The sequence below is a fragment of the Bos indicus genome, chromosome 12 (assembly GCF_029378745.1).
Source record: "Bos indicus isolate NIAB-ARS_2022 breed Sahiwal x Tharparkar chromosome 12, NIAB-ARS_B.indTharparkar_mat_pri_1.0, whole genome shotgun sequence".
In the NCBI taxonomy this organism is placed as follows: domain Eukaryota; kingdom Metazoa; phylum Chordata; class Mammalia; order Artiodactyla; family Bovidae; genus Bos; species Bos indicus.
In genome coordinates this window covers 86,990,220-87,014,204 of record NC_091771.1, presented here as the reverse complement: position 1 = coordinate 87,014,204, position 23,985 = coordinate 86,990,220, and the positions used below count along the sequence as shown (strand labels likewise).

At 42.7% G+C, this 23,985-nt stretch overlaps 1 protein-coding gene across 3 annotated transcripts in view; it reads right to left on the bottom strand.

Moving 5' to 3' along the window:
- MYO16 (myosin XVI) overlaps window positions 1-23,985 on the bottom strand; it is a 518,782-nt gene that overhangs the window by 175,897 nt on the left and 318,900 nt on the right. For all 3 annotated transcript variants that reach the window (XM_070800476.1, XM_070800475.1, XM_070800474.1), the window contains exons 18-21: window positions 23,637-23,754; window positions 22,794-22,865; window positions 21,508-21,649; window positions 1,307-1,379 (exon numbers count right to left, since the gene is read on the bottom strand). In XM_070800476.1, the coding sequence (XP_070656577.1) occupies window positions 1,307-1,379; window positions 21,508-21,649; window positions 22,794-22,865; window positions 23,637-23,754 (405 nt within the window). The remainder of the gene's footprint in view (window positions 1-1,306; window positions 1,380-21,507; window positions 21,650-22,793; window positions 22,866-23,636; window positions 23,755-23,985) is intronic.

Genomic DNA, 23,985 nt, shown 5'->3' with positions numbered 1-23,985 from the left:
CCTGCGTCTCTCGTGGGACAGCCTGCTGCTGGCTCTTCACTGCCTTCTTCTGTACGGGCATCACTGCTTCTCTTAATAATAAGCAGTAAATAAACAGACCACGAAGTCCTCCCTTTTGCATGAATCCATGGACACAGAAGCACAAAGGAGAAGCAATCTCTGATCTCCTTGGTATTATTTCAGAGGAGAATTTGGGTAGGGTTTTGCAGAGAAATGATTCATGATGATTCACCCTGGATTAAGTGAGTCAGTATGATTAAGACCTAGTCACAGGGCTTTGCATCCCGTTTTTAGGGGGATAAAGGCCGAATTGGAAAAGGTTTTTGGGTATTCCCGCTTACAGAGGTGATCATAGCTACCCACCATTTCTTACACACGTGCAGAGAGCTGGAAAATGACACCAGAACCTCCATAATAGGCATCTTGTCTATGGTCACAGCTCTGTGGGTCTGTTGCCATCTTGACATTACAGATAAGGAAACCAAAGCTCATTACAGATTCTACATCTTAGCCAAGACAGCTCTGCTAGTGAAAGTCACAGAATTGGGTTTCAACCTCATGCTAGTTAATTTCTTATCTGGTGTCACTAACCACCCTAAGCATTGCATGCTTGACATTTTTCATGTAATATAATGCAGTGTGGCTTTTCCTTTTTCCACCTGTACCTTTTATAGGTTTATTTTTCCTTCTCTTCTGAGGCAAGTTTTATTTCTATTCTTAACATTTAATTTTTAGATACACTTAATTCAATTAAACTATTTGCACTATACTAATAGCATGCCTAAAGAACTGAGTGCCTTTCAAGTCCCCTAAATTGTAAATGGATTAAAAATAATCAATGCCTCTTTAACCTCCTTTTATGAGTTGGCCATTAGTCATATGTATGCATATGGCGTAAAGCTGAATCTACAAATAAGATCGTTGACCATGAAAGAGTATGTCCATTCCGATTTTTGGCCAGGGCTTGCTAAAGCCTTTCACCCTCGTTTCAGAGATGCCCACACTGTCTCTGGCCCAGTTGAAATGGCATTTCCATAAATACAGCTCCAGTCTTCATCTAATACTGTCTTTTAAAACAAGCGCCTCTGTTTAAAACTAAATGATTAGGCCAGTTTACAAGGTCATATAAAAATGATGACTATGTCAACAAACCAGGGACATTAATTTAAAACAGGGTGGCTAAGTACTTCTTTTAATTATATGTGTGCAAGAAATCATGGGGACAGTCTCTAATGAATTCACAAGAGGTAACTATTTGTTGGAAAAACCATTCAAGTTAATAAAATTTCAAAAGAAATCCACTTACTTGTTCAAATTCATTCTTTTGAAATTCTTCAAATCCGAAGATGTCCAGAATCCCAATGCCCCACGTCTGTGAGCTGAAATGGAACAGAACACAGTTGAATGGGCATCCTTAACCCTGCCCACAGCCACTCCAGGTCAGAGGAACCCGGCCACTGAGCACGTCGTCGATAATCTGAAGTAAAAGCATGCACATGGTGATCTTAACCTGGTGAAAAACTGAAAATTAGGAGGGAAGAATGTTCTTTGAATGCTTTGATTCAAACACAGACTCATTAACAAAAATGCGTTTGATATCTAAATACAAACTGCAACAACAAATGGATGGTTTAACATTTGCTTCTCTGCAACACTTTCTCTGTCGTCTCCTTCAACCAGACTTGCTTCCTCTGAAGGACTTTGCAGCTATCTGTTGAGTGGGTCTCCTCAGCTAAAACTTGTACCTTGCCAGGCTACTCCAGCCACAAGTCAAGCAATTTCTCCGTCACACATAAGTACAACACGAGTTAACCCCATTAAGCCACACGCATATTCTTTCACAGATTAAACTGAGCCTCAAAGTGTTCTTGTAAATAAAGAACTGTGAAGATCATGAAATGCAGGTGCAAAATGGACAGGGATCCACGTAATGACTTCATTCTCCCGCGTAAACGATCATCCTCAGAACTCGCTCGTCCCGGACGGTCAAAACACAGATGCTGGCAGCCTCGCTCTATCAGCCCGTGTCCGGTCCTGCATCTTCTTTCAACCGCCCCGCCTCTTTCCACGCCACACACGGAGTCAGTGAGGAGAGGAGGGGGACCGTGCTTGACCCGGCGACACCGACAACCTGGATTCTGTGGGGCTGTGGGGGTAGCACAGGGTGGGGTGGGGGGTACCCCTGAGGAGCTTCTTGCAAAGAAAGGCCTGGATGCTTCTGGAACACTGGTCAGCCCACCCGTCACGTTAATGTCTCTCTCCAGTGCATCTGCAGGGGGAATGCGGTCCGCATTTTCGGCCAGTGGGAGTGATGGTCCCTCACGACGACGGTGCTCCCTGTCTCATCACCAGTCTTCTTGCTGGCACAGAGGGTGCGGGTTTTGCTTTTGTGTGCTTGGCCACGCCGCATGGCTTGCGGGGTCCACTATCCTGTCTCTATTTACTGCCAGTAGTACAAATATGAGCTTCCTAAGTAGGAAGGAGAGCACTTTTAAAGCCCTAATACAAGCATCGCATGGCAAAGAGTGTGAGTCAGTTAAGGAAGCAGAGAACCATTCACTGGAGGTCTCTAGGTAACTAATTCAGTATTTTAGAAGAGAAAAAAAATAAAGTATTTCCCCCTCTGTCCAAATAAACTCTACATGGTTTAGAGAGTCAAATGCTAGAACAGGAAGCTATAAACACATACAGGAAAACAAATGTAACCATTTTCCCCCCCTTGTTTTCAGTTCTGTGTAAGGTCAAAGGAAAATATTCACAAGTATGATTATGCAAGTGCTAAATTCCTCTGGAGGATAAATAGTTTAAATGCAATTAAATTCTGTTAGAAGTCACTATTGTTTTAAAATGCACGGTCTCTTTCATGTTCATAGATCTTTTGCACTGTCTTTTGCCTGCCCCGCCTCTTTCTACCATCTTTACAATGTGGACAGAGGGACGTTGGGGGTGAAGCTCGCTCAGTGGGGACCATGGTGCTGAGGTTCAGGCTGACCCGTCGCTTTGCTGTTTGTGTGTGTGTGTTTTCCATGTAATGAGCTGCATCATTTCTCTTCTAGGAGGCTAGTGATGAAGCTTGTCAAGTTTGGGAGTTACTCTATCTTCGCAAGAATCCTGATTCAAACACTTTTTAGTTGGATAACTTTGGCAAAGTCATTAATACTTAAATTTTCTGAGCTGAAATTTCATCATCTGTAAATCTAAGATAACAATTCATATTTATCCAGCTAAACATTCCCTATGTAAGAAGTGAGGTAAAGAAAGTTCTAGACTAATAGCTAGTATACCGTGTGTCTCCAGTCACTGGAAGTTGCTTTAAGAAAAGTTGTTTAAACATGCTCTTGAAGTAAAGAGGGTGGCTAACAGAAGAAATATAAACATCAAATCAGCATAGTAAAATGTCAATCTCATGAAAATTGCAAAGGAAATAAAATTCTGAAAAATTATGATGAGAAAGATATTCCCGAATACTTTTGTTGGCAGCTGAAAACTGGCAGGGCCTTCTTGAAAAACGACTTCCTTACGTGGCATTCGGAGAAGGCAATGGCACCCCACTCCAGTACTCTTGCCTGGAAAATCCCATGGACAGAGGAGCCTGGTAGGCTGCAGTCCATGGGTCGCTAAGAGTCGGATATGACTGACCGACTTCACTTTCACTTTTCACTTTCATGCACCGGAGAAGGGAATGGCAACCCAGTCCAATGTTCTTGCCTGGAGAATCCCAGGGACAGGGGAGCCTGGTGGGCTGCTGTCTATGGGGTCGCACAGAGTCAGACACGACTGAAGTGACTTAGCATAGCATAGCATACGTGGCACAAAGCTTTGAAATATTCATATCATTTGAACCAAGACTTCCATAAGCAAGAACCAATACTAAGACAATGATCAGAAATGCAATTAAAGACAGAATGATGCCCATTGTTACAGTTAAACAACAAAAAGAAGTAACAGATACCCCACTCTAACGACACAATTAATTAAACAACATGCATCCTAGACGGGATTTAGTGAAACTGTCAAGTTAACAGAAACCAATACACAAATTCTGTACAAATAAGCTCTATTATATATCTAGAAGACCTAGAAAGAAGTACAGTCTACCTGAGAAGAGGACCTGGAAATGTCTTCAGTGGTAGACCCAGAGGTGACTTCTTACTGTTCACAATGTCCTATGTGTGTGAGATGCCCAGCCACTCAGTCGCGTCCGACTCTTGAAACCCCATAGACAGTAGCCCTCAGGCTCCTGCGTCCACGGGATCTTCAGGAAGAACACTGGAGTGGGCTGCCATTTCCTCCTCCAGGGGTCTTCCTGGCCCAGGGATCAGCCCTCAGCTCCTGTAGTGTCTCCTGCACTGCAGGTGTTACTGCCGAGCCACCAGGCTATTACAATTCTATTAGCCTTTGCTGGAAAGACGTGTGATTGAATGCAGAGTGGTCACCTTCTGAGCTGGTGGAGGAAGGGTAACTGTGACCTTCAAGGCAATGGAGCCCAGCCGAGGTGGTGTGGACAAGGGTCTGTTTTTCCACGCATGGGAGGTGCAGCAGGGACCCTGGGAGTCAGGGAAGAGCAGGGCTGCTTCCTGACGGCCAGGTGCCGGCCCAGAGCACGGCTGGTCGCTGCCACCCTGCACCAGGACCGCGCAATCAGGCTCTCAGGTCCGACTCCCCAGACTGGCCTGCTCAGCGGGCCTCCTCCAGACAGCCTGCAGTGTAGACAGGAGTCAGGAGAAAGGGTGACAGCCACGAGTGGCCAGACCTCACACACACTCTCTCCCCTTCTGTAACAACGGAGGCTTTGTGTGGACAGAGGACGCCAAGGCGGTCCAGCTGCACGCAGGTGAGCATGACGTTGATCATGGTTCCGATCAGGGAAAGTAAATTATTAATTAGTAACGTAGACTAGCATGTATTTGGTTCAAAGAACACTCCTTTCATTTATTCACATTGCATACGTATCAAATTCCAAACTACATTTTGTTACCAGATAAAATGTTTAAAAAAGATGGAGAAAAAGGAATAACTATTTTCAGGAAAAAAAAAATTAATCCAGGTTTAATGCATTTTAAGGATTATTTTTGCAACTACTGACAGACAAAATGTGTTTGCCTTTTTTTTTTTTCAAAAATCTATTTCATCATTTATGATTGAGTGAAATTTTGTTGTTCAGTGACTCAGTCATGTCTGACTTTTTGGGACCCCATGAACTGCAGGCTTCCCTGTCCTTCACTTTCTCCCGGAGCTTGTTCAAACTCATGCCCATTGAGTCGGTGATGCCATCCAACCATCTCATCCTCTGTCGTCCCCTTCTCCTCCTGCCTTCAATCTTTCCAAGCATCAGGGTCTTTTCCAATCAGTTGGCTCTTCGCATCAGGTGGCCAAAGTACCAGAGATTCAGCTTCAGCATCAGTCCTTCCAATGAATATTCAGGACTGATTTCCTTTAGGATTGACTGGTTTGATCTCTTTGCAGTCCAGGGGACTCTAGAGAGTCTTGTCCAGCACCACAGTTTTGAAAGCATCAATTCTTCAGTGCTCAGACTTCTTTATGGTCCAACTCTAACGTCTGTACACGATTACTGGAAAAACTATAGCTTTATGTGACTGCTACTGCAATAGCTACCTTGGCAGGAGGGAGTCAAGGGCCTGCAGCCAGCAAAATGCCCGTTCCATGCGGCAGTCAGCAGTGCTGTCATTTCACTTATTGATATCTCGACTCGTATTACACAGGCATTTAACTCAACATCCAATTTCTAGCAAGGAGGAGCAGACAGAGGTCATCAAATGAACCGGGATTCAATCCGTTAGGCAAAATTAACATATTAATGAGATGATCTGCTTTAGTTCAAATTCTGCCCTGGAAATCTCCTGAGGGTTTTCTTAACGGTTAACAAAAATGCCTACCCTGCATCGACTCATTAGTAAAATACACCACTTTCGATATCAGACAAAACGCTAAATGCCAGGGCATCTGTCTGACTTTGATTTGCCTTCCAGGCCTGTGGGTATGAGAAAGGGGAAAGCCTAAATTAAAGAGCATGTCCTCTTCGGAACACGGATGAACTAATTTTATTTGGGCAGCGAGGTTGGGGGATCTATCCACATCAGGTTTTGTCCTCAGTCATCTCTGGGCAAGGAGGGGAACTGACAGTTACCTAAGTAATTCAAAGTCAGCTCAGGAAAGAAATGAATGCTGTTTGGCACAAAACCCTTAGATGGAGCCAGAGCTGAATCAGACCCTGTGGCTGATCGCTGACACGTCAGACCCCAGATGGGGTAAGAAATATGAACATCCTAGCATCATCTGCAGTGTAGAGGGCTGATTCAGAGTTCACCCCCTGCCAGAACGCAGGGGGCCACCAGATGTTTGGATGTGACCAACATCTTCCAAGGGCTTCCTTGGTGGCACTGGTGGTAAAGAATGGAGACGCAGGAGACGTGGGTTCAATCGCTGGGTTGGGAAGATCCCCTGGAGTCGGAAGTGGAAACCCCACTCCAGTATTCTTGCCTGGAGAATCCCAAGGACAGAGGAGCCTGGTAGGCTATAGTCCATGGGGTCACAAACAGTCAGACACTGGGGGAACATCTTCCAAAATATCCTGACTAGGAATCATAGAATCCTAGGTCCTGAAAGCAAAACCAAGCCAGAGAGATAAGCCAACACCCTTCATTTGTAAGTAAATGAAATGCGATTATCGCAGCTTCAGAGGTTGAACAAATTAAGATTCACAAGACATAAATGTCTCACTAAAGATTTCATTAATGCTAAGTGTCAAGCTTAGAATAGAAACCCAGATCTCTCGATTTCCAACTCCCTTAAAAAAAAATTAAAACTGAGTTAAAAGATAAAATTGCTGTATTCATAAATTAACTACCATCTTGAATATCCACAAAAATGAGACCTATATAACATCTCAGCCCACTAGTCGAAAGTACAGTAAAAAGTGCTGCTTCATTTTTCACTTATTATGCTTTTCTCTTTTTTCAACCATTTTACTAAGATTTAATTACATACAATGTTGTATAAGCTTAAGGTATATAGCCTGTTGACTTGCCACACACAGACTGCAAAATTATCATGCTTTTCTTAATAGGGTTCCTTTTCTCCATAATAATTCTGTCTGAATACAAACCCTTCTTTTTATGAGGTTCCTTCTATTTAAATTTTAAAGAGCACTTTGGATTATCTTTGCTAGTTAATAGTAGATTTTGAAGATCGTTAAAGTTTGTGATTAGTCTGCCCCTCAGATGATGATAGAGAAGAATGTTTGGAAGAACTGGGATCAACAATCATCTCAGAATCCCTCAGACCACCCAGGAAATGGACACCTGTCTTTCTAATGATCACCTTCAAGTACATACACTTGCAACTTGAGGTTCAAAGGAACCGCCATGAAAATTCAATTAACTAGATAGTGACTTCCAGCAAGTGGCTATTGTTGGTAAGCAACCAGCCCAAAACTCACTGACCAAACAAAACAGGAAGTCCTCATTATGGTTCTAGGTCCTTTTGTCAGCGTGGGTGGCCTGATGGGGGTTGGCAGGTCTAAGACAGCACCCTCCTCCCCAAGGGCCCTGGGGTTGGCCAGCCCTTGGCTGGCTCACAGCACCTCTCCCCACCCGAGAAGGACCTGGGCTCAAGCGTGAGGGGCAATGACAGGGATCTCAGGGGGCTCTTGTGAGGCATTAGAGTTGGCGCCTCTTCACCTTGGTTGTATTCTCTTGGCTACAGCAAGACACAGGGGCCGCTCAGACGCCAAGGTAGAGAGAACCGACCTCACCTCTTGATGAGAGAAGTGTGAGAGCGGTTGGGCAGGGCAAGGAGGCAGAGATGCAAGCAGCCGGGGGCAGTTTTGCCCCACGCTTCTTCACTTCACTTATTAGCTCGCTCACCTTTCAAACGGGTAGTTTGAAAAGTGCACCTCGTTCTGCAAAGCGCACTGCTGGCTGACAGAGACCCAGATACAAAGAACAGAGGGACAGAGGGCAGTGCTATCCTCAGGGACACGCCCATGGACAGGCACACTAACTCTAAATTATCATCTTGGGAGGAAATAAAGAAACCATTTACATTTTTTAAAGGTAGCTTTAAAACTATGCTTTTTTAAAAACTCAATTTTCTGACCGTTTCCATGTGGGAGATGTTCCTGGGAAAACTCAGGTTTCAAGTCTGACACGCAGGGTTCATACTCCAAGCCCACTAACTCCTCGCAGCTGGGTGACTCAACCCCTCTGCGCTCCAGGTTCACCATCTGAAGAACACGCTCAGCTGCTTCAGTCAAGTCCGCCCCTCTGTGACCCCAGGGACTACAGCCCACCAGGCTTCTCTGTCCAGCGGATTCTTCAGGCAAGAGTACTACAACGGGCTGCCATTTCCTACTCCAGGGGAGCTTCCTGACCCAGGGATCAAACCCGAGTCCGCTGCACTGCAGCCGGATTCTTTATTACTGAGCCACCTGGGAAGCCCCTATCTGAAGAGAGGAGACAATAATTCCTTCCACATGCTAATGTCAACATTAGCTGCAATAATCCCTGGCTCAAAGCCTGGCTCATTTATAGGCAATTTCCAATTTATTGTTTATAGGTAATTTCCAATTTATTATTTATTTCCAATTTATTGCATTCCAATAAATGCACCTCACCACCTACTATTACATCTGCACCCAGGAAAAAGCCAGGTTTGGAAAGTGTATTTTTAATAAGACGATGTGTCAAGAGAGAAAAGTTAAAAGCTTGGAGCTGACAAAAACTAAAAATGTCCTTTTGTTGAAAAGCCCATCCTCCTCCATGAGGAAATGATATTAGAACAAGGCACACCCCATTTAAATCGGGGGAGGTTTCCTTCCCGGTTTTCCTTTGGGGAGAGGCAGGGTCCCCGAGAGCCGGCCTGGGGCATCCTGCTCTCGCCTCTGAACGGTGCTGGGCCATCGTTTATTCTGGCAGAGCTGCCAGTGTGCGCCAACGACAGGCGCGGAGGAGCTGAATGCATACAGATTCTGTTAACTCTACCCAGCAGGACAGGTTATCGGGGGTGGAGCAGAGGCCAGACGCATTTCCCCAGCGAGAAATGAAACAAGAGCGCGGGCACCGCTAGCAAAGCGATGGGTTTCACCCTCAGCATAAAATAGACAAGCTTTAGCCTCTGCACTCTTGGCTCAAGACAGGGCTACAGGAGAAGGCCCACAGGTTTTTATTAGCCTAATACATCACTGAATCTCTTACATACATTATTAGATCTATTTGGCCCTCAAATAATATTTGCAAATCACATACTAGTCATTATCAAAAAGGAAAAGCACCAGTGTTCAATACTAAAAATGCCATGGTCTCATAGATCTGAAAGATCATCTCTTTTCCCCTCATGTCTCCTAAACACATGCACTCAGGGAAAAGTACACAGCTCTCTGTTGGTTTGATAAGTGACCTATTATTGAAGTAATTTATCATATTATCATGATTAATATTTGTATTTAAACATTATTGTGTCCATAGTATGTGGTAATTTTTATAATAAGGATGGTAATTTTTAACCATCATTTTATATTTATTACGAAGTATTTAAAAAAATTTTGAGTAATACAATATACATGAAACTTTGGTAAACCTCTCACATTTTTTTATTTCTCTGGATCCTTTTATTTTTTTAAAAAAATGTATCTCACAAAAAAGTGAAAAAAAAGTGCAATTACAAAGAAAAGGTTCATAGCTCTTTAGGAAATCATTATACATATGAGTGTTTTGGTAAGGAAATGGAGCAGAAGGAGAATTATTTAGAAAGCAGGTTTTGTCTTAGATATTTTGCTAAATTGTGTAGTTTTGGTTGTCATGGCAATAAGTACCATGATTTAAATGTCTATGCAGAAATAGAAGTCACTCCTACCATATCCATAAGAATCAAAGAAATCTCATTACTTAATGGGAAAAAAAATTCTCAATTTGGATGAAGGAGGGAAAAACACGGCATGCCAAATTTATTTTTCTGACAAACTGCTTGTTATTTAATCTCTGAAACAAAAATAAAGACAAAATATTTAGAATTAAACAACAAAGGAAGAGCTACATACAAATCTCCTGGAATGCACTAAGTAGGCAGAAGATACTTCATACACTCAGGTCAACAAAATCATCAGAAACTATGAAACAAACATTTCAGTGAGGAAGTCAGATAAAAAAGAGAAAAATTCAGAGTCAAAACAGGGTATCATAAAACTGCAAAGATTAGTCAAATAAATAGCATACACATGAGGAAGGACAACAAGGCAAATAAATTGAGTTTTGAAGACAATTCATACAGGCAAATTTAAGCAAGACGTGTCAATGAAACTGGGGCAAAGGCATAAATAAATAATATCAGGACCGAAAGCTATCAAACCAGAATTATAAGAGATACTGACTGGAAGACTATAAACAAAAGAAAACTGTGATTTAGTTGGTGAATGTACTTAAAATCTTAAAGTGGGCCATTTTCTAGAAAATATATATGACCTTAAAAAGAGAGAAACTAATCTGATTAGAGCCACACACTTTAAGATAGTATTCATAGGTCAATTCTCCCTTCATCTCCTCAAAAATTTTTTTGGAGAATTTCACCAAACACTCAAGGCATATATAATTTTCATTTAAAACATCTTAGAAGAGAAGAAAAACAGAATGCTCTCAATTCTTCCTTAAACATAGATGCAGAGGATAAGGTGGCGGGATGGCATCACTGACTCAAGGAACATAAATTGTGGCAAACTCTGGAAGATAATAGAGGATAGAGGAGCCTGCTGTGCTGCAATCCATGGGGTCACAAAGAGTCAGACACAAGTTCCCCACTGAACAACAGCAGAAACATAGACATAAAATCAAAAGATTCTATAAAAAAAAAATCTTATCTCATTAATGAAAATAAATGCAGACATCCAAAATAATGACTAGAGAATTAAATTCAGTACATCATGACCAAAATAGGACTTACCCTGAAAATAAAGAATTACTCGACATCAAAAAAATATACATCACTAAAATTTGCCACATAAGCTAAAAAAGGAGAAATAATCTTAATAGATAAAAGAAAAACATTCAACAAAACAGCATCCATTATGGTTGAAAACATTCAGCAAAGATTATCTACTGGAACTCTACCTAAACAGATTTGCTGCTAAGTTACTTCAGTCGTGTCCGACTCTGTGCGACCCCATAGACGGCAGCCCACCAGGCTCCCCCGTCCCTGGGATTCTCCAGGCAAGAACACTGGAGTGGGTTGCCATTTCCTTCTCCAAGGTATGAAAGTGAAAAGTGAAAGTGAAGTCGCTCAGTCATGTCCGACTCTTATCGACCCCATGAACTGCATCCCACCAGGCTCCTCCGTCCATGGGATTTTCCAGGCGAGAGTACTGGGGTGGGGTGCCATTGCCTTCTCCTACCTAAACAGATTACTCACTGACAAATGTTTAGAGGTATTACATTAATTTGGACACAAGACAAGAATAGTCTACTATCACCAGAAATTTTTAACACTGTACTGGGAGTGCTGGCCAATGCAATAAAATAAGAATAAACAGAACGACGAAAAAGACAAAGAAGACAAGATCACTATGATCATTTTCATGAAGATATTCCACTGGAAAATTATTAGAACTAATAAAGTCAGCAGGGTTTCTAGATATAAGATCAACATATGAAACTCAAGATTGAGTATCCCAATAAACAAATTAAAATATAATAGAGAAAGAGCATTCGTCATAGCAACAGAAAGTACAAAGTAATTAGAAAAGAATGAAATAAAAATGTGCAAGAAATTGATAGAAAAAACACAAACATATTTAAGAAATTACAGAATGTATGAAGAAAGAAATATATAAGAAAATATATATATATTTCATATTTATGAAAACAAAGAATCAACAGTCTAAAAAGGGCATTTCTCTCCATATTAATCTATAAATATATTTCTCCACAAAATCCCAAATGAATCTTTTAATGGACTGAATCAAAATGACTATAAAATTCATATGCAAAAATAGAGATCCAGAGATAACCAAAATAAATAAGAAAAATAAGAACATATTGTGAGAACTTACTTATTAAAACAATATATTACTGATACAGTTTAAGTCAAATAGATTAAAAATCAGGAGGGGGTAAAAAAGTATTTCTAATAAGTGAGATAGGGATAATTGAATATCCATCTAAAACATAACATTAAATCAGTTTCTCATATAAACAAAAATAAATTCCTGATGTATGGAAAATCTTAAAGTTTGGGGGGAAAATGTAAGATGACCTTGAAGTAGGAAAAGAATGACTATGCTAAGTGCCTAAGTCAGGTCACTGTAAATCCCTGAACAAAGACCACCATGCCTGTACGAGCACGTCACCACGGGGGCAGCGCAGAACCTGCTTTTCGTGTAAAACCTCACTGGTAGTCAGAGAAATGCAGGTTAATACTCTCCCCATAATTCTGCTACTAAATATATACCCCAGCGAAAACTCTAAACAGATATCTCAGGGTGTGACATTGTGACTGAGAAGGAAAGAAGACCTAAGTGTCCATGTAAATGCAAGCAAATGTGGGCACTGTGGTTTCTCTGCAGGGAATTCAAGCAGCAGAAACAAAGAATGAATTAGCTCATTAGTATCAATGTAGTTAAACCTCAAAAGCCATGTGGGGTTAAAAAGGGGAGCACAGCATAAAGTGTACTGTATGAGAGCGTTTCCTTACTTCTTGATGACTCATGATGTTACACACTTATTATGAAACACCAACATCCAGATGAATTTTTAAAACTGTGGGACATTTACACAGAATCGATGACACAGACTTCCTGTGTTTGAGCAGGAAGGAGAAGGATGGATTTATGCAGGATAAACAAAAGTAACTTCAGCTTTTAGCTGCAATTTTCTATTTCTTTTGTGTTAAAAAATTCTGAAGCAGAAGTGGCAAATGTTAATCATATGAGATAATAGGTAAGGCTCTTCCTGATTATAATCTTTCACCTCCCCCAAATACACTTAATGAAGGAAGGTATTACATGCTAAATGGGGAAAAAATTCAAAAGCCTATTTTCCTTTTCTCACAAAGGCACAGCAGGTATTTTAGTATTTCTATGAGGCATCTGGGAGTTAACAGTATAAATTCATTTATTAAGAAGTGTTTTACATCATAATTAACAAGGCAGTGTACAAAACATCATTTTACCAACTCTTAATTACTTACAAGTGTTGGTATAAATTTTCAGATTATCTTTCTTCTGGATGTGCAATATCCATCAGAGAACTTAAATCTTTATAATCATTTTAACAAAGTTCTAAGAGGGAAAGATAAAACTAATAAGTAGATACTCGAGTCTGAATCAGATTTATTTACACATTCAGTCTCTGCTTCAGCTGCAGGTTTTGCTTTGTACTTGCGTGTCTGAAATGAGGACAGGTAAACACGAGAGAAACAGAGAATGAGATATACTCAGGATTCACAAGTGGTGTTAAATATATCAACAGGATCAGACGTTTCCTGGTGCAAACTAATTTCCAATTTTGTTATCAAAATAACGGTGAAAAGTATTTAATTTCTAGACGTTGTTCTCCTTACTTCATTTTCTCATCACCCAGTTTATCAATTAGATAGTTAACTTATTTTGGTCTCAAAAATCCTGTGTGCGTGTGCACCTGTGGGTGATTCACATCGATATATGGCAAAACCCACCACATACTGTAAAGAAATTAGCCTCCAATTAAAATTAATTAATTTAAAAATTCTGTGTGTGCGCATGCCAAGTCGCTTCAGTCGTGTCCGACTCTTTGTAACCCCATGGTCTGTAGCCCGCCAGGCTCCTCCGTCCATGAAATTCTCCAGCAAGAATACTGGAGTGAGCATTAAAAATTCTTCCTCACTGAGATTCCTTGAGTATAATGGGACAGATGTGTGGGGTTAAAGTATTTAATTTTGATATTCCTCTGCTTCTCAGTGGTCACACAGCCCTGCCAAGCCCTGTCCTGAACTACTGAGAATTAATACAGATCAGCTAGTGGATGGTCTCAAAGAGGAAAAGTATTTAAGCCTGGAGGGAGACACGAATTCCATTACAGATTTGGCAGGCATGGGGCAGGGGGTGGGGAGGGAGCAAGCAGATATCTGACAAAGTGTGTTGCTTCTTTTCAATAAAATTTTTCTGCAACCTCTGACTCAGGAAAGAGGAAACACTGCCCACCTTAACACTTCCTGTTGGAGAGAATGATGTCAGATCCTCGGCTAAGACCAAGGTAACCATCTCTGAGGAGGCAGGGCAGGACAGGCGTGTGGATGCTCTGAGGCCCTTTGGAGAGTTTCAAGTCCCAATAATGAGCGATTACAGTTGCCTGGGATGTAACCAGTGGATGTGGCCACTGGAAGAGATTAATCTTCAAATTTTAAACTCAAAGAAGTAACCTGACCAAACTGACTTCCTTGCAAAAGAGGAAACAAATGATACTTTTGTAGGAACCATCTGTAACTCTTGATGGCTACATTCTAGTCCTTTTAAAAAGTCAGGTAAAGTGAAGTGGCTCAGTTGTGTCCAACTCTTTGCAACCCCATGGACTGTAGCCTACAAGGCTTCTCTGTCCATGGGATTTTCCAGGCAAGAGTACTGGAGTGGGTTGCCATTTCATAGACATTTATTTAAAAAATCTTTTGTTTAAACAACTTAAGAAAAAAAATAACCGCCCCCCGCCACACACACCTGATTTGAATTTTTAGACATTTGCATCCTGGGAAACAGGAGGAGATGGTGCAGGAAGCATGACAAATCCAGCTGCACAAAAAGCTAAAACAACCTGTAGACAGAATTTGGAAACTGTCCTAAGACTCTAGGTACAGCATTAACATTTACAGGTGACGTATGCTAGCAGTATGGGCACGGACTAGAATCTAGAAGACGTTTCTCATGGTTTGTCTGTAATGCAGAGGACAGGGCTCCATCCCCAGGCCCCGAGAGTTTCATAAACTAAGACGCTGACTTCCTGTCCCTGATGGATGAGATCCTTGACAAATCCTCAGTTATAGCTGCAAATCTAATCTACTGAAAATAATCTTAAAAAGATTAACATTCTTACCCTCATATTAGTGTAGTAAAAATCACATCTATCAGGGGGTATCTCAGTGTATGTTTTTAACAATCACAGATTATATCTAAAACTACAAAGTCAATTTTCTAATTAAAAAGAAAGTCAACAACAAAATCATTACAAACAAATTATTTGACTTAAGAATCCTCAAAAACTAGCAGGAGACTATGAACCAGATTGGCGGTACTATCTCAGAATTTATTAAGGTATTTAATCAACACATTAAGAAGTTAATACAGTCCAGTGACATTGTTTGTTGTTTTTGTTTTTTTTTTTTGAGAGGAGAGTCCCCCAAAATTATATGTAAAATTGTGCATTTATTCCATTCATCAGATTCTCAAACTGGACTTTGACCTTAAATAAAGTCTAAATATACTATAACATTTCATAAGTACATTAAGTGCTATCTGGTTGCATCAATGAGAAAAAAATGGAAATCATAAAGAAGATTCATTATATCATATCATGTATATTATATCATTTCAATATAATATACAGCAAAACAGTCAATTCTGTTTAAAAATCCTTGGAAATTCAACCAATGTGTATATACACCACTGACTATTCATAACTTGTTATGAATTACTTGTGTGTAATACTACACACAAGGAGTTCTCAGCAGAACAAAGCTGAGAAAAATTCCCAAATGAAAACTTGAGCCATAAATCCACTTAGCCCAGTGAATTCACCTTGTCTTCATCTCAGAGCGTGAAGGTAAAACTCTGCTTCCACTCCAGTTCAGGGGGGCAATCTTCAGAGCAGCTACATAGGATCTCAAATCCTGAGCTGGGTTGTTTTTAAACCAGCCTTTAGAGTTCTTCAAGGCTATCCTCACTCTTTCCCCATTTGAAACACCTGCTGCCTCTAGGAAAGATAAACAAGTCTCACCGGTGAAGAAGTGCCATTTTTCTGAGTATGAAACTTACACTGCTTGCTACAATCTCAAGAGCGCAGATCCGCTGCATGCATTCCGATGCATCTCATGTTGTCAGATGCTGGAGAGGACCGTGCCCACCTGATGCCCCGACAGGACCGCAAATCCATGCCCCTCTGCTCTTCCGCCTCAGGCCAGGGAGTGAGGTGCTGGTTGTGAGACGCCAGGACCCGCTGTTAACATCACCATCCTTTACAATGACTCACCCGGACTGCTGGGGAACACATGTGCCTTGTGGCAATGCAATGATGCAAATCTCTCTGGAGACCCAGGGCATTCCATGCTGACTTACAAAATCACTTTCTTATAAATTAAAACATATGAATTTAGAAGTGAAAGTGTGAGTCACTCAGTCTCATCCAACTCTGCAACCCCGTGGACTGTAGCTCTCCAGGCTCCTTTGTCCATGGGATTCTCCAGGCCAGGATACTGAAGTGGGTTGCCATTCCCTTCTCCAGGGGACCTTCCTGACTCAGGGATTGAACCCACATCTCCCGAGTCTCCTGCACTGCAGGCAGGTTCTTTGCCTGCTGAGCCACTGGAAAAGACTGTGTTGCAGGGAAAGAATGAGGACAAGAGGAGAAAGGGACGACAGAGTAAGACGTGGTTGCATGGCATCACCGACTCGATGGACATGAGTTTCAGCAAACTCCAGGAGATAGTGAAGGACAGGGAAGCCCGGTATGCTGCAGCTCATGGGATCACAGAGTTGAACATGACTTAGTGACTGAACAACAACAATGAATTTAGAAATGGGATAAGATACCAAAAATATCCTCCTGATAATTTCAAGAATTAAATCATTGCATTGATGTGTGGATTTTAAAACAAAACAAACAAACAAAAAAAACAAATAAAATAACTTCAATCTCTGTTTAAAATAGTCCAGCTTTTCTCACGGGTATACCTATTCTAAACTTCTTCCTGCGTCTTCTCTCTCCAGGATCAATCTAAATCTACAGATCGAAGGACAAGGCCTCTGGACAGTTCCTGGAATGGTGACCCCTGCCTCCCGATGAGAAGCAGGATCACTTTGATATTTCAAGCCTGGAGCCTTCATCCCAATTTGACCAGCCACCTGTCTCCCAGTGCTCACAGGGTTGGCATCTCAGAGATCCCAAGTTTCCCCCTCGTCCAGTGCTTCCTCCACCACGTGGCCAGTTTCTGTCTACTCACTCGCCTGTCCACGCAAGGATACTACATGACTTTTTCCTCAAGGAGCCCCCACCAAGTGGGAAATGCCGTGATTACTAAGCCTCATGGACTTTATTTTTCCAACAATCAAAGCCCACAAACTGCGCTCTGGACCCCAGGTAATACTCTGCAAATGTGTCGCAGACGTGTCAGGAGAGAAGGGAAGGAGCGGAGGGGTGTGGGTACTGATCAGAGGTAACCCAACATCGCTGCTTCCTCTAAACTCAGCCAACAGTCACGCCTCAGATCCCAGTGGTGCACAGGAGTAGCCACACTACTCTTTCCACTACTCTTTCCCCATTTGAAACACCTGCTGCGTCTAGGAAAGATAAACAAGTCTCACCTATGAAGAAGTGCCATTTTTCTGAATATGAAACTTAAACTGCTTGCTACAATCTCACGAGCGCAGATTCGCTGCATGCATTTCGATTTGTTACTGTAGTTCAGTCGCTCAGTCATGTCCGAATCTTTGCAACCCCCTGGACTGCAGCCCGCCAGGCTCCTCTGTCCCTGGGATTCTCCAGGCAAGAACACTGGAGGGGGCATGGTTGCTGTGCCCTCCTCCAGGTGATCTCCCTGAGCAGCAACATCCCTATTCTTAAATTATTTCCTTTATTTGCTATTCTCCAAACAAGCAAGATTACAGAATCCACACAAAACAAGGAGTCTGGACTACACCTAGGGTTTCCACCATGCCCTCCATTTGCCTGTTTTTCCCAAGCTCCACATCACCACGGATGAACTAGGAAAGCTTCTTTCCAGCCACGGCCACCGAGATGCTGCTGTGGAACCACCCTGCTGTGTCCAGCACTGTGCTGACAGCTGTGTGTCCATCTCTCTTATCCTCGGGTGATCCTTGAAAGGGAGAAGGCAATGGCAACCCAGTCCAGTACTCTTGCCTGGAGAATCCCATGGACGGAGGAGCCTGGTAGGCTGCAGTCCATGGGGTCGCTAAGAGTGGGACACGACTGAGCGCCTTCACTTCCACTTTTCACTTTCATGCATTGGAGAAGGAAATGGCAACCCACTCCAGTGTTCTTGCCTGGAGAATCCCAGGGACGGTGGCGCCTGGTGGGCTGCTGTCTCTGGGGTTGCACAGAGTCGGACACCACTGAAGCGACTTAGCAGCAGCAGATGCTTGAAACCAAGCAGAGTTCTCAGCACCAGGCGCTGACCAGAGGGGCCGGCTTGGAGACACGAGAACTCAGGATGGAAATGGGTCAGAGTGAACTGGAGGGTTTGGTATCTGGCGACATTTGGAGAGCTCTCCGAATTTTCTATGATTCACTGAAGTAATTAATCACAAATACTTACATGTTTATGTTTAGCTCAAATAAAATATCAAAAGAATGTAATATAAGCATTTTTAAGACTTCAAAGGCTCAGTGACAAACAAAAAAATCTCCATATGTATGCTTGAAACTCAGTTTATTTACTGTCTTATAATCTGCATGCCAAATTGTGCTCTCCAAAAATGTGGGTTCCAGATCATGCAGATATAAAGGAATAAATGAATGAGTGAATGGAGCATGTCTTCATTGCTCCTCTACTGAGTTATCTCCAAAACATCACCTACTTATAACCTTCCATCTATCAATACTTACTGTTAAGGTACTTCTACGGTAAAAAGTGGGGGCTGTTCCACAGGTTATATTCCTCAGGTGTCCCCGTATATATAAACCACTTTATTCAGAACTCATGGTGAAAATGAGTAAAAATAAACTAGAGGTTTCTATATCTGAAGAAATTTCCCAAAGTTTCCACACCTTCTCTGCCTCCCCAAGACCCTCTAACTTACAGGTGCCTCTACAGTAGGCATGTTAATACCAAAACTCTGCTGATGATGTCGGTGCAGGGAAAAAACAAAAAAACTTAAAGTCTAACACTGGTAATTCAACCCTGGATATGAAATGCAGAGATTGGGAAATAGGTCCAGTTATGAGAGATGCAAAAATGTGTTATCATTTGAACATTTTCAAGTTATTATTGTCCATTATACCTTAGGAAGAATCTGTATCTCATTTCATAATCACAAGGATAATAAACCTATTTGGAACCAAGGTAGAAAAAGTAGAAATTTTTTAAACGTATAACCTTATAATACTGTGCCTACTCTACTATGATCCAGAAAATGAACTCAGCGTTCTAGGAACAAACATGTCATCTACTTAAATGTCACTTATTTTCCCTTTACAACCTGTTAGAGTACATCTTATTTATATTTATTCTCGCATATTTTACAAAAATTATATACTGTGATAAATGTCCTATTAATATAAAGCGTGCCTGCCAATGTTAACCACAGGGAGATACAGATATATATAGATAATACAGATTTTCTGACATAATTACAACATTTTTAGCAAGTTGAGGACTCATGAACAATAAGTCTATCCCAAGTTTATCCAAGTTTTGAGACTTCTCTGTGGCTTAGGAAATGGTTCTGTAAATCTATAAGCTTTCCATGAACTTCAACAAATTAAAAATACTGCAAATACAACCTTTCTATGCATTATATTTGTATTGAAACTCAGGTTTGGGTGAGTCATGGGAGAAACAGAGAAGAAAAAAAAGGGGAGTTATGACTCAAATGAGAACACTGTCTTTTAGAAGTCAAACTTCTGATACACTAATTTATCTCTAATTTTCCAATAATCCCTGTCCCTATGCATTCACTTAGTAAATAAACACAGAGCTAAGACTTACATCATAACCCACACACTGACACAGTAGCCGTGCTCCCACGGAAAGGCAAATAAAGTGTTTTCCAAGGTTTGTGTTTTCCTATGTGTGCAGTCAAAAATCCAGACTTTGTGTCAGTTTTTCCAACTGTATAATCTAAGTCTCTATAAGATTTAAATGGCAAATGGAAATTTCCTAAAAGTTCTTACCTGCTGCTAAGTCATTTCAGTCGTGTCCGACTCTGTGCGACCCCATAGACGGCAGCCCACCAGGCTCCCCCATCTCTGGGATTCTCCAGGCAAGAACACTGGAGTGGGTTGCCATTTCCTTCTCCAATGCATGAAAGTGAAAAGTGAAAGTGAAGTCGCTCAGTCCTGTCCGACTCTTAGTGACCCCATGGACTGCAGCCTAGCCGGCTCCTCCGTCCGTGGGATTTTCCAGGCAAGAGTATTGGAGTGGGATGCAATTGCCTTCTCCAAAAGTTCTTACCTGCAGTGGGACTTAAATACATTAAGGGTTGCAATGTCAGCTTCAGCAGAACAGCCAACAATTGCATACAAGACACATTTGGTTGTCTTAGCCTACTTGTATTATCCTGTGAATCGTCTTCATATTTAAAGGGAAATCACAAAGTAACTGGTAGCAAGAAATAATGACAAAATCCAGAGTCCTCACCACATCCAAGATTACGGATTATCTGCTTAAATGCAGGTAACACTACAGTGACCCTCAAGTCACAGACCATATATGGAACATGCCGATCAGTGCTCTGGGTTTTTTTACGTGTATATTTTAGTGAGAATTTTAGTATGCCTTTGTCCTTGGAGTCTTCTGAGATGTCTGCGTGTGTTTAAGAACTTTCCTGATAATACAGGGCTGTGCTAATGTTTTCCGGGGACCCTCTAAAAGGAGCGGCTCTCAGGAGTTTGGTGAAGTCTGTATGGACAACAAAGAAACCCTCAGGACGCGGCGTTCAAAGACCAGCAGACGTGTAAAGACTCCTGGACGTGATTTCGCTTCCAGGGGCCTGCCCTGCCCAAGGTCATCATTAGTGATGAGAATACTGACAAAGCCTTCCATTGGCAAGGTGCCGAGGGGATCTGTCGTTTTTAGATGATCAAACAGCCCCGAAAAGCTGCTGCTTAAAGATGACCGAGGCCAGGAGTCAACGTGGTTACCATAGAGATGCTTCATCAAATAACCCCCCAAAAAGGAAGGAAACAGGAGGGATGACCGAGCTGAAACACGGCATCCCATCGGGTCTAGAGAGACACGGGCGTCTCAACAGCGGCAGGGCTGCAGATATGCTCAAACGGTCCTCGCCCCAGATGTACACGTTTCTTCATACTTCTGGGTGCTCAAAAGGCCGCGTATGGCTTCAGCCCAGAGAGAAGGCATTTGCATCTCTATGCACAAGACATGACTGATTAATTCACCTAGGGGAGTGGGTGGGGGGCTCAAATCCCTTAAAAAAACAGTCTCTGAAATCCTGAAAGTAGAATCACCTCACTAAAATGAAATGTTCTAGTGACACTGGACTAGGAAGCATCTTTAAGAGCAAGCCTGGCTGAATCGCCCTGGCGGGAAGGACGTGTGAGAGGCGTCCATCACACCCACCTGCTGGGCTCCTCGTCACTGCGGAGGCGACAGTTCACCGCGTTCACCAGAAAGCTGAACAGACGACTGTACAGGGACTTGGCCAGAAGATCCCGGTAAAACTCAGCCATCGCCACGGTGTGCCGCCGTGTAGTCACCTCTCCTGGGAGAGCGAGGAGGGGAGAGTAAGTGAGCACGAGGCTGTTCCTCGTTCAGAAGCCAACAGAGCTGGGCTGTTTATCCCTCCACATCCGCGCACATCAGAAGACGCTACCAACATGCTGTGACTCTGACAAATGCAGCCCCTGCCAGTTATTACAAAAATACATATCGGTGATTTTGAGAAAAAAAAAAATAATCCAACGGAGGAGGAGCCCTCAAAACCACAATCCAGAGGCAGGCTGGTGAGGCAATGAGCTACAGTGAGTGAGGGAAGGACGTTTGGGGAAGTCCCTCTGTGCACACCGAGTGCAGACCCACACCACAGAGACGGCCTCGGGAGTGTCCACTCGTCAAGTCACGCCCGACTGTCTATGTGTGACCCTACGGACTGTAGCCCGCCAGGCTCCTCGTCCATGGGATATCCCAGGCAAGAACGCTGGAGTGGGCTGCCATTTCCTTCTCTAGGGGATCTTCCCAACCCAGGGATCGAATCTGCATCTCTTGTGTCTCCCGCATTGGCAGGCAGGTTCTTTACTATTGAGCTACTTGGGAAGCCCATGAGTTGAATGGCGTCAGAGTCTAATTCCCAGCATGCCATTTACGAGTGATTTGATGCTCAAGTTTATCTAGCCTCTTTGAATCTTAGTTTTCTCATTCACTAAAGTGGAAAGAGGAGGGGATGGTTGGATGGCATCACCGACTGGATGGACATGAGTTTGAGTAAGCTCCGGGAGTTGGTGATGGACAGGGAGGCCCGGTATGCTGCAGTCCATGGGGCTGTAAAGAGTCGGACACGAATGAGCAACTGAACTGAAAATGGAAAGAATTAAATCCATGCCTTAGCAACGTGTGCCAACTAAAAAATCCAGTGCTTATGGCACCCGCTACAGCTCCCTTCAGTTCACAAGTGCCCAGGAGGCAGCAGCTCTTGTTCTGTCTGATGAAGCAGAGGGAAAACGGTGCTCGCCAAGGAGGAGGGCGGGCTGCTACCACGGCCACAGCCACAGCCGATGTTTTAATTGCACAAATCCTCTTGGGTTGATGACTTTATGTCTAAAATGCCCCATTACCTATAAAAACGCAGCTCATCAGAATGGTCTCTCAAAAGTTCACAAAGGTGGAAGGCAAAGTACAGGAAACCTTACCCTTAAAATACTGGATGTCGGTGGTTAAAGCAGATGCCAGCTCATCCGGAGATACCTGTAGCATTCCAGCCACTGAAATTAAAGCGGTGAGGAAAGCATCAAGTTACACACATGTTGACAGCGAGAACATGGCGTTTTATAGTTGGGAAGTGTGTACAGACCCATTCGAATATGTGTGTCTCAAAGAAACGGAGCTACCACTGAAATTGGCAAATTCAACTAGAGAAACGGCTTGATTAAAACGTCGAAGAGCTCCTGGGGCTCCGGCATTAAGCTGCTGCAGGAGTTTCCCCCTCCTCACCCTTACTAACGGCCCGGGATACTTTTTTCCCCAATTTCTGGCTAAATCACTTAGATATGGGGTAAAGATACCAGTAGTTACCACAACCATCATTGTCTGTTAAGGTTATTTTGAAAATAAAGCTGGGAGTGACTAACAAGGCCACTTCAAAGGAGAGAGGTTTTTGGCAAGATCTTTAAAGGGAAGTAATTATGTTCTGTTTAAATGTTTAGTTAATAACATGCCCTCCAAATATACAGGGTAGAGGGGTGGGGTGGAGAAAACTCAGAACGATATAAATAAGCCCAATTACGTGCCAGAGCAACAACACTGTTACTCAGGCGGGCAGCGTGGGGACATCAACGTGCATCTTATTAATTTACACGACCAGAAAGACAAAAGAAGAAAGCGGATCTTGGCTTGTTTTCCCCACCACCCTCCCTGAATCCCACTCTGGCAGAAAGTGGGGTGAGCCCCCTGACTTTTCTGTACTGTGTCTCCATCTACTGGCCAGCCTGGAGAACTGCACGTCAAGGCATCGACGGTCCATGAGTTCCACTGACCTTGTTCCAGGAGCTGGAGGTCAGACACCAGCGCGGAGTCGGCCTCGGAGACAGCGGTGAAGCCAACGTCGCCGAGGTGCAGCACGGCTGCCAGAATCACGCACAGGTTCTCCACCTCCTACGCGGGTGACCAACAGAGAAGATAAAGAGTGTTGCTTAGGAAGAAAAGATGCAGAGACCGATCCTTTGGAAAACCTCCAAGTAGGTTAAACAAAATGATGCGCGGCTGTGATTTTTTTCCGACTCAGAATGTCCCATAAGGGAACCACCGATCAATGGTGAAAATGGGCACGTCCCATTTAGGGCAAGCAATGTTAGCCTTAAAAATTCCCAATAATTCCTGGATTCC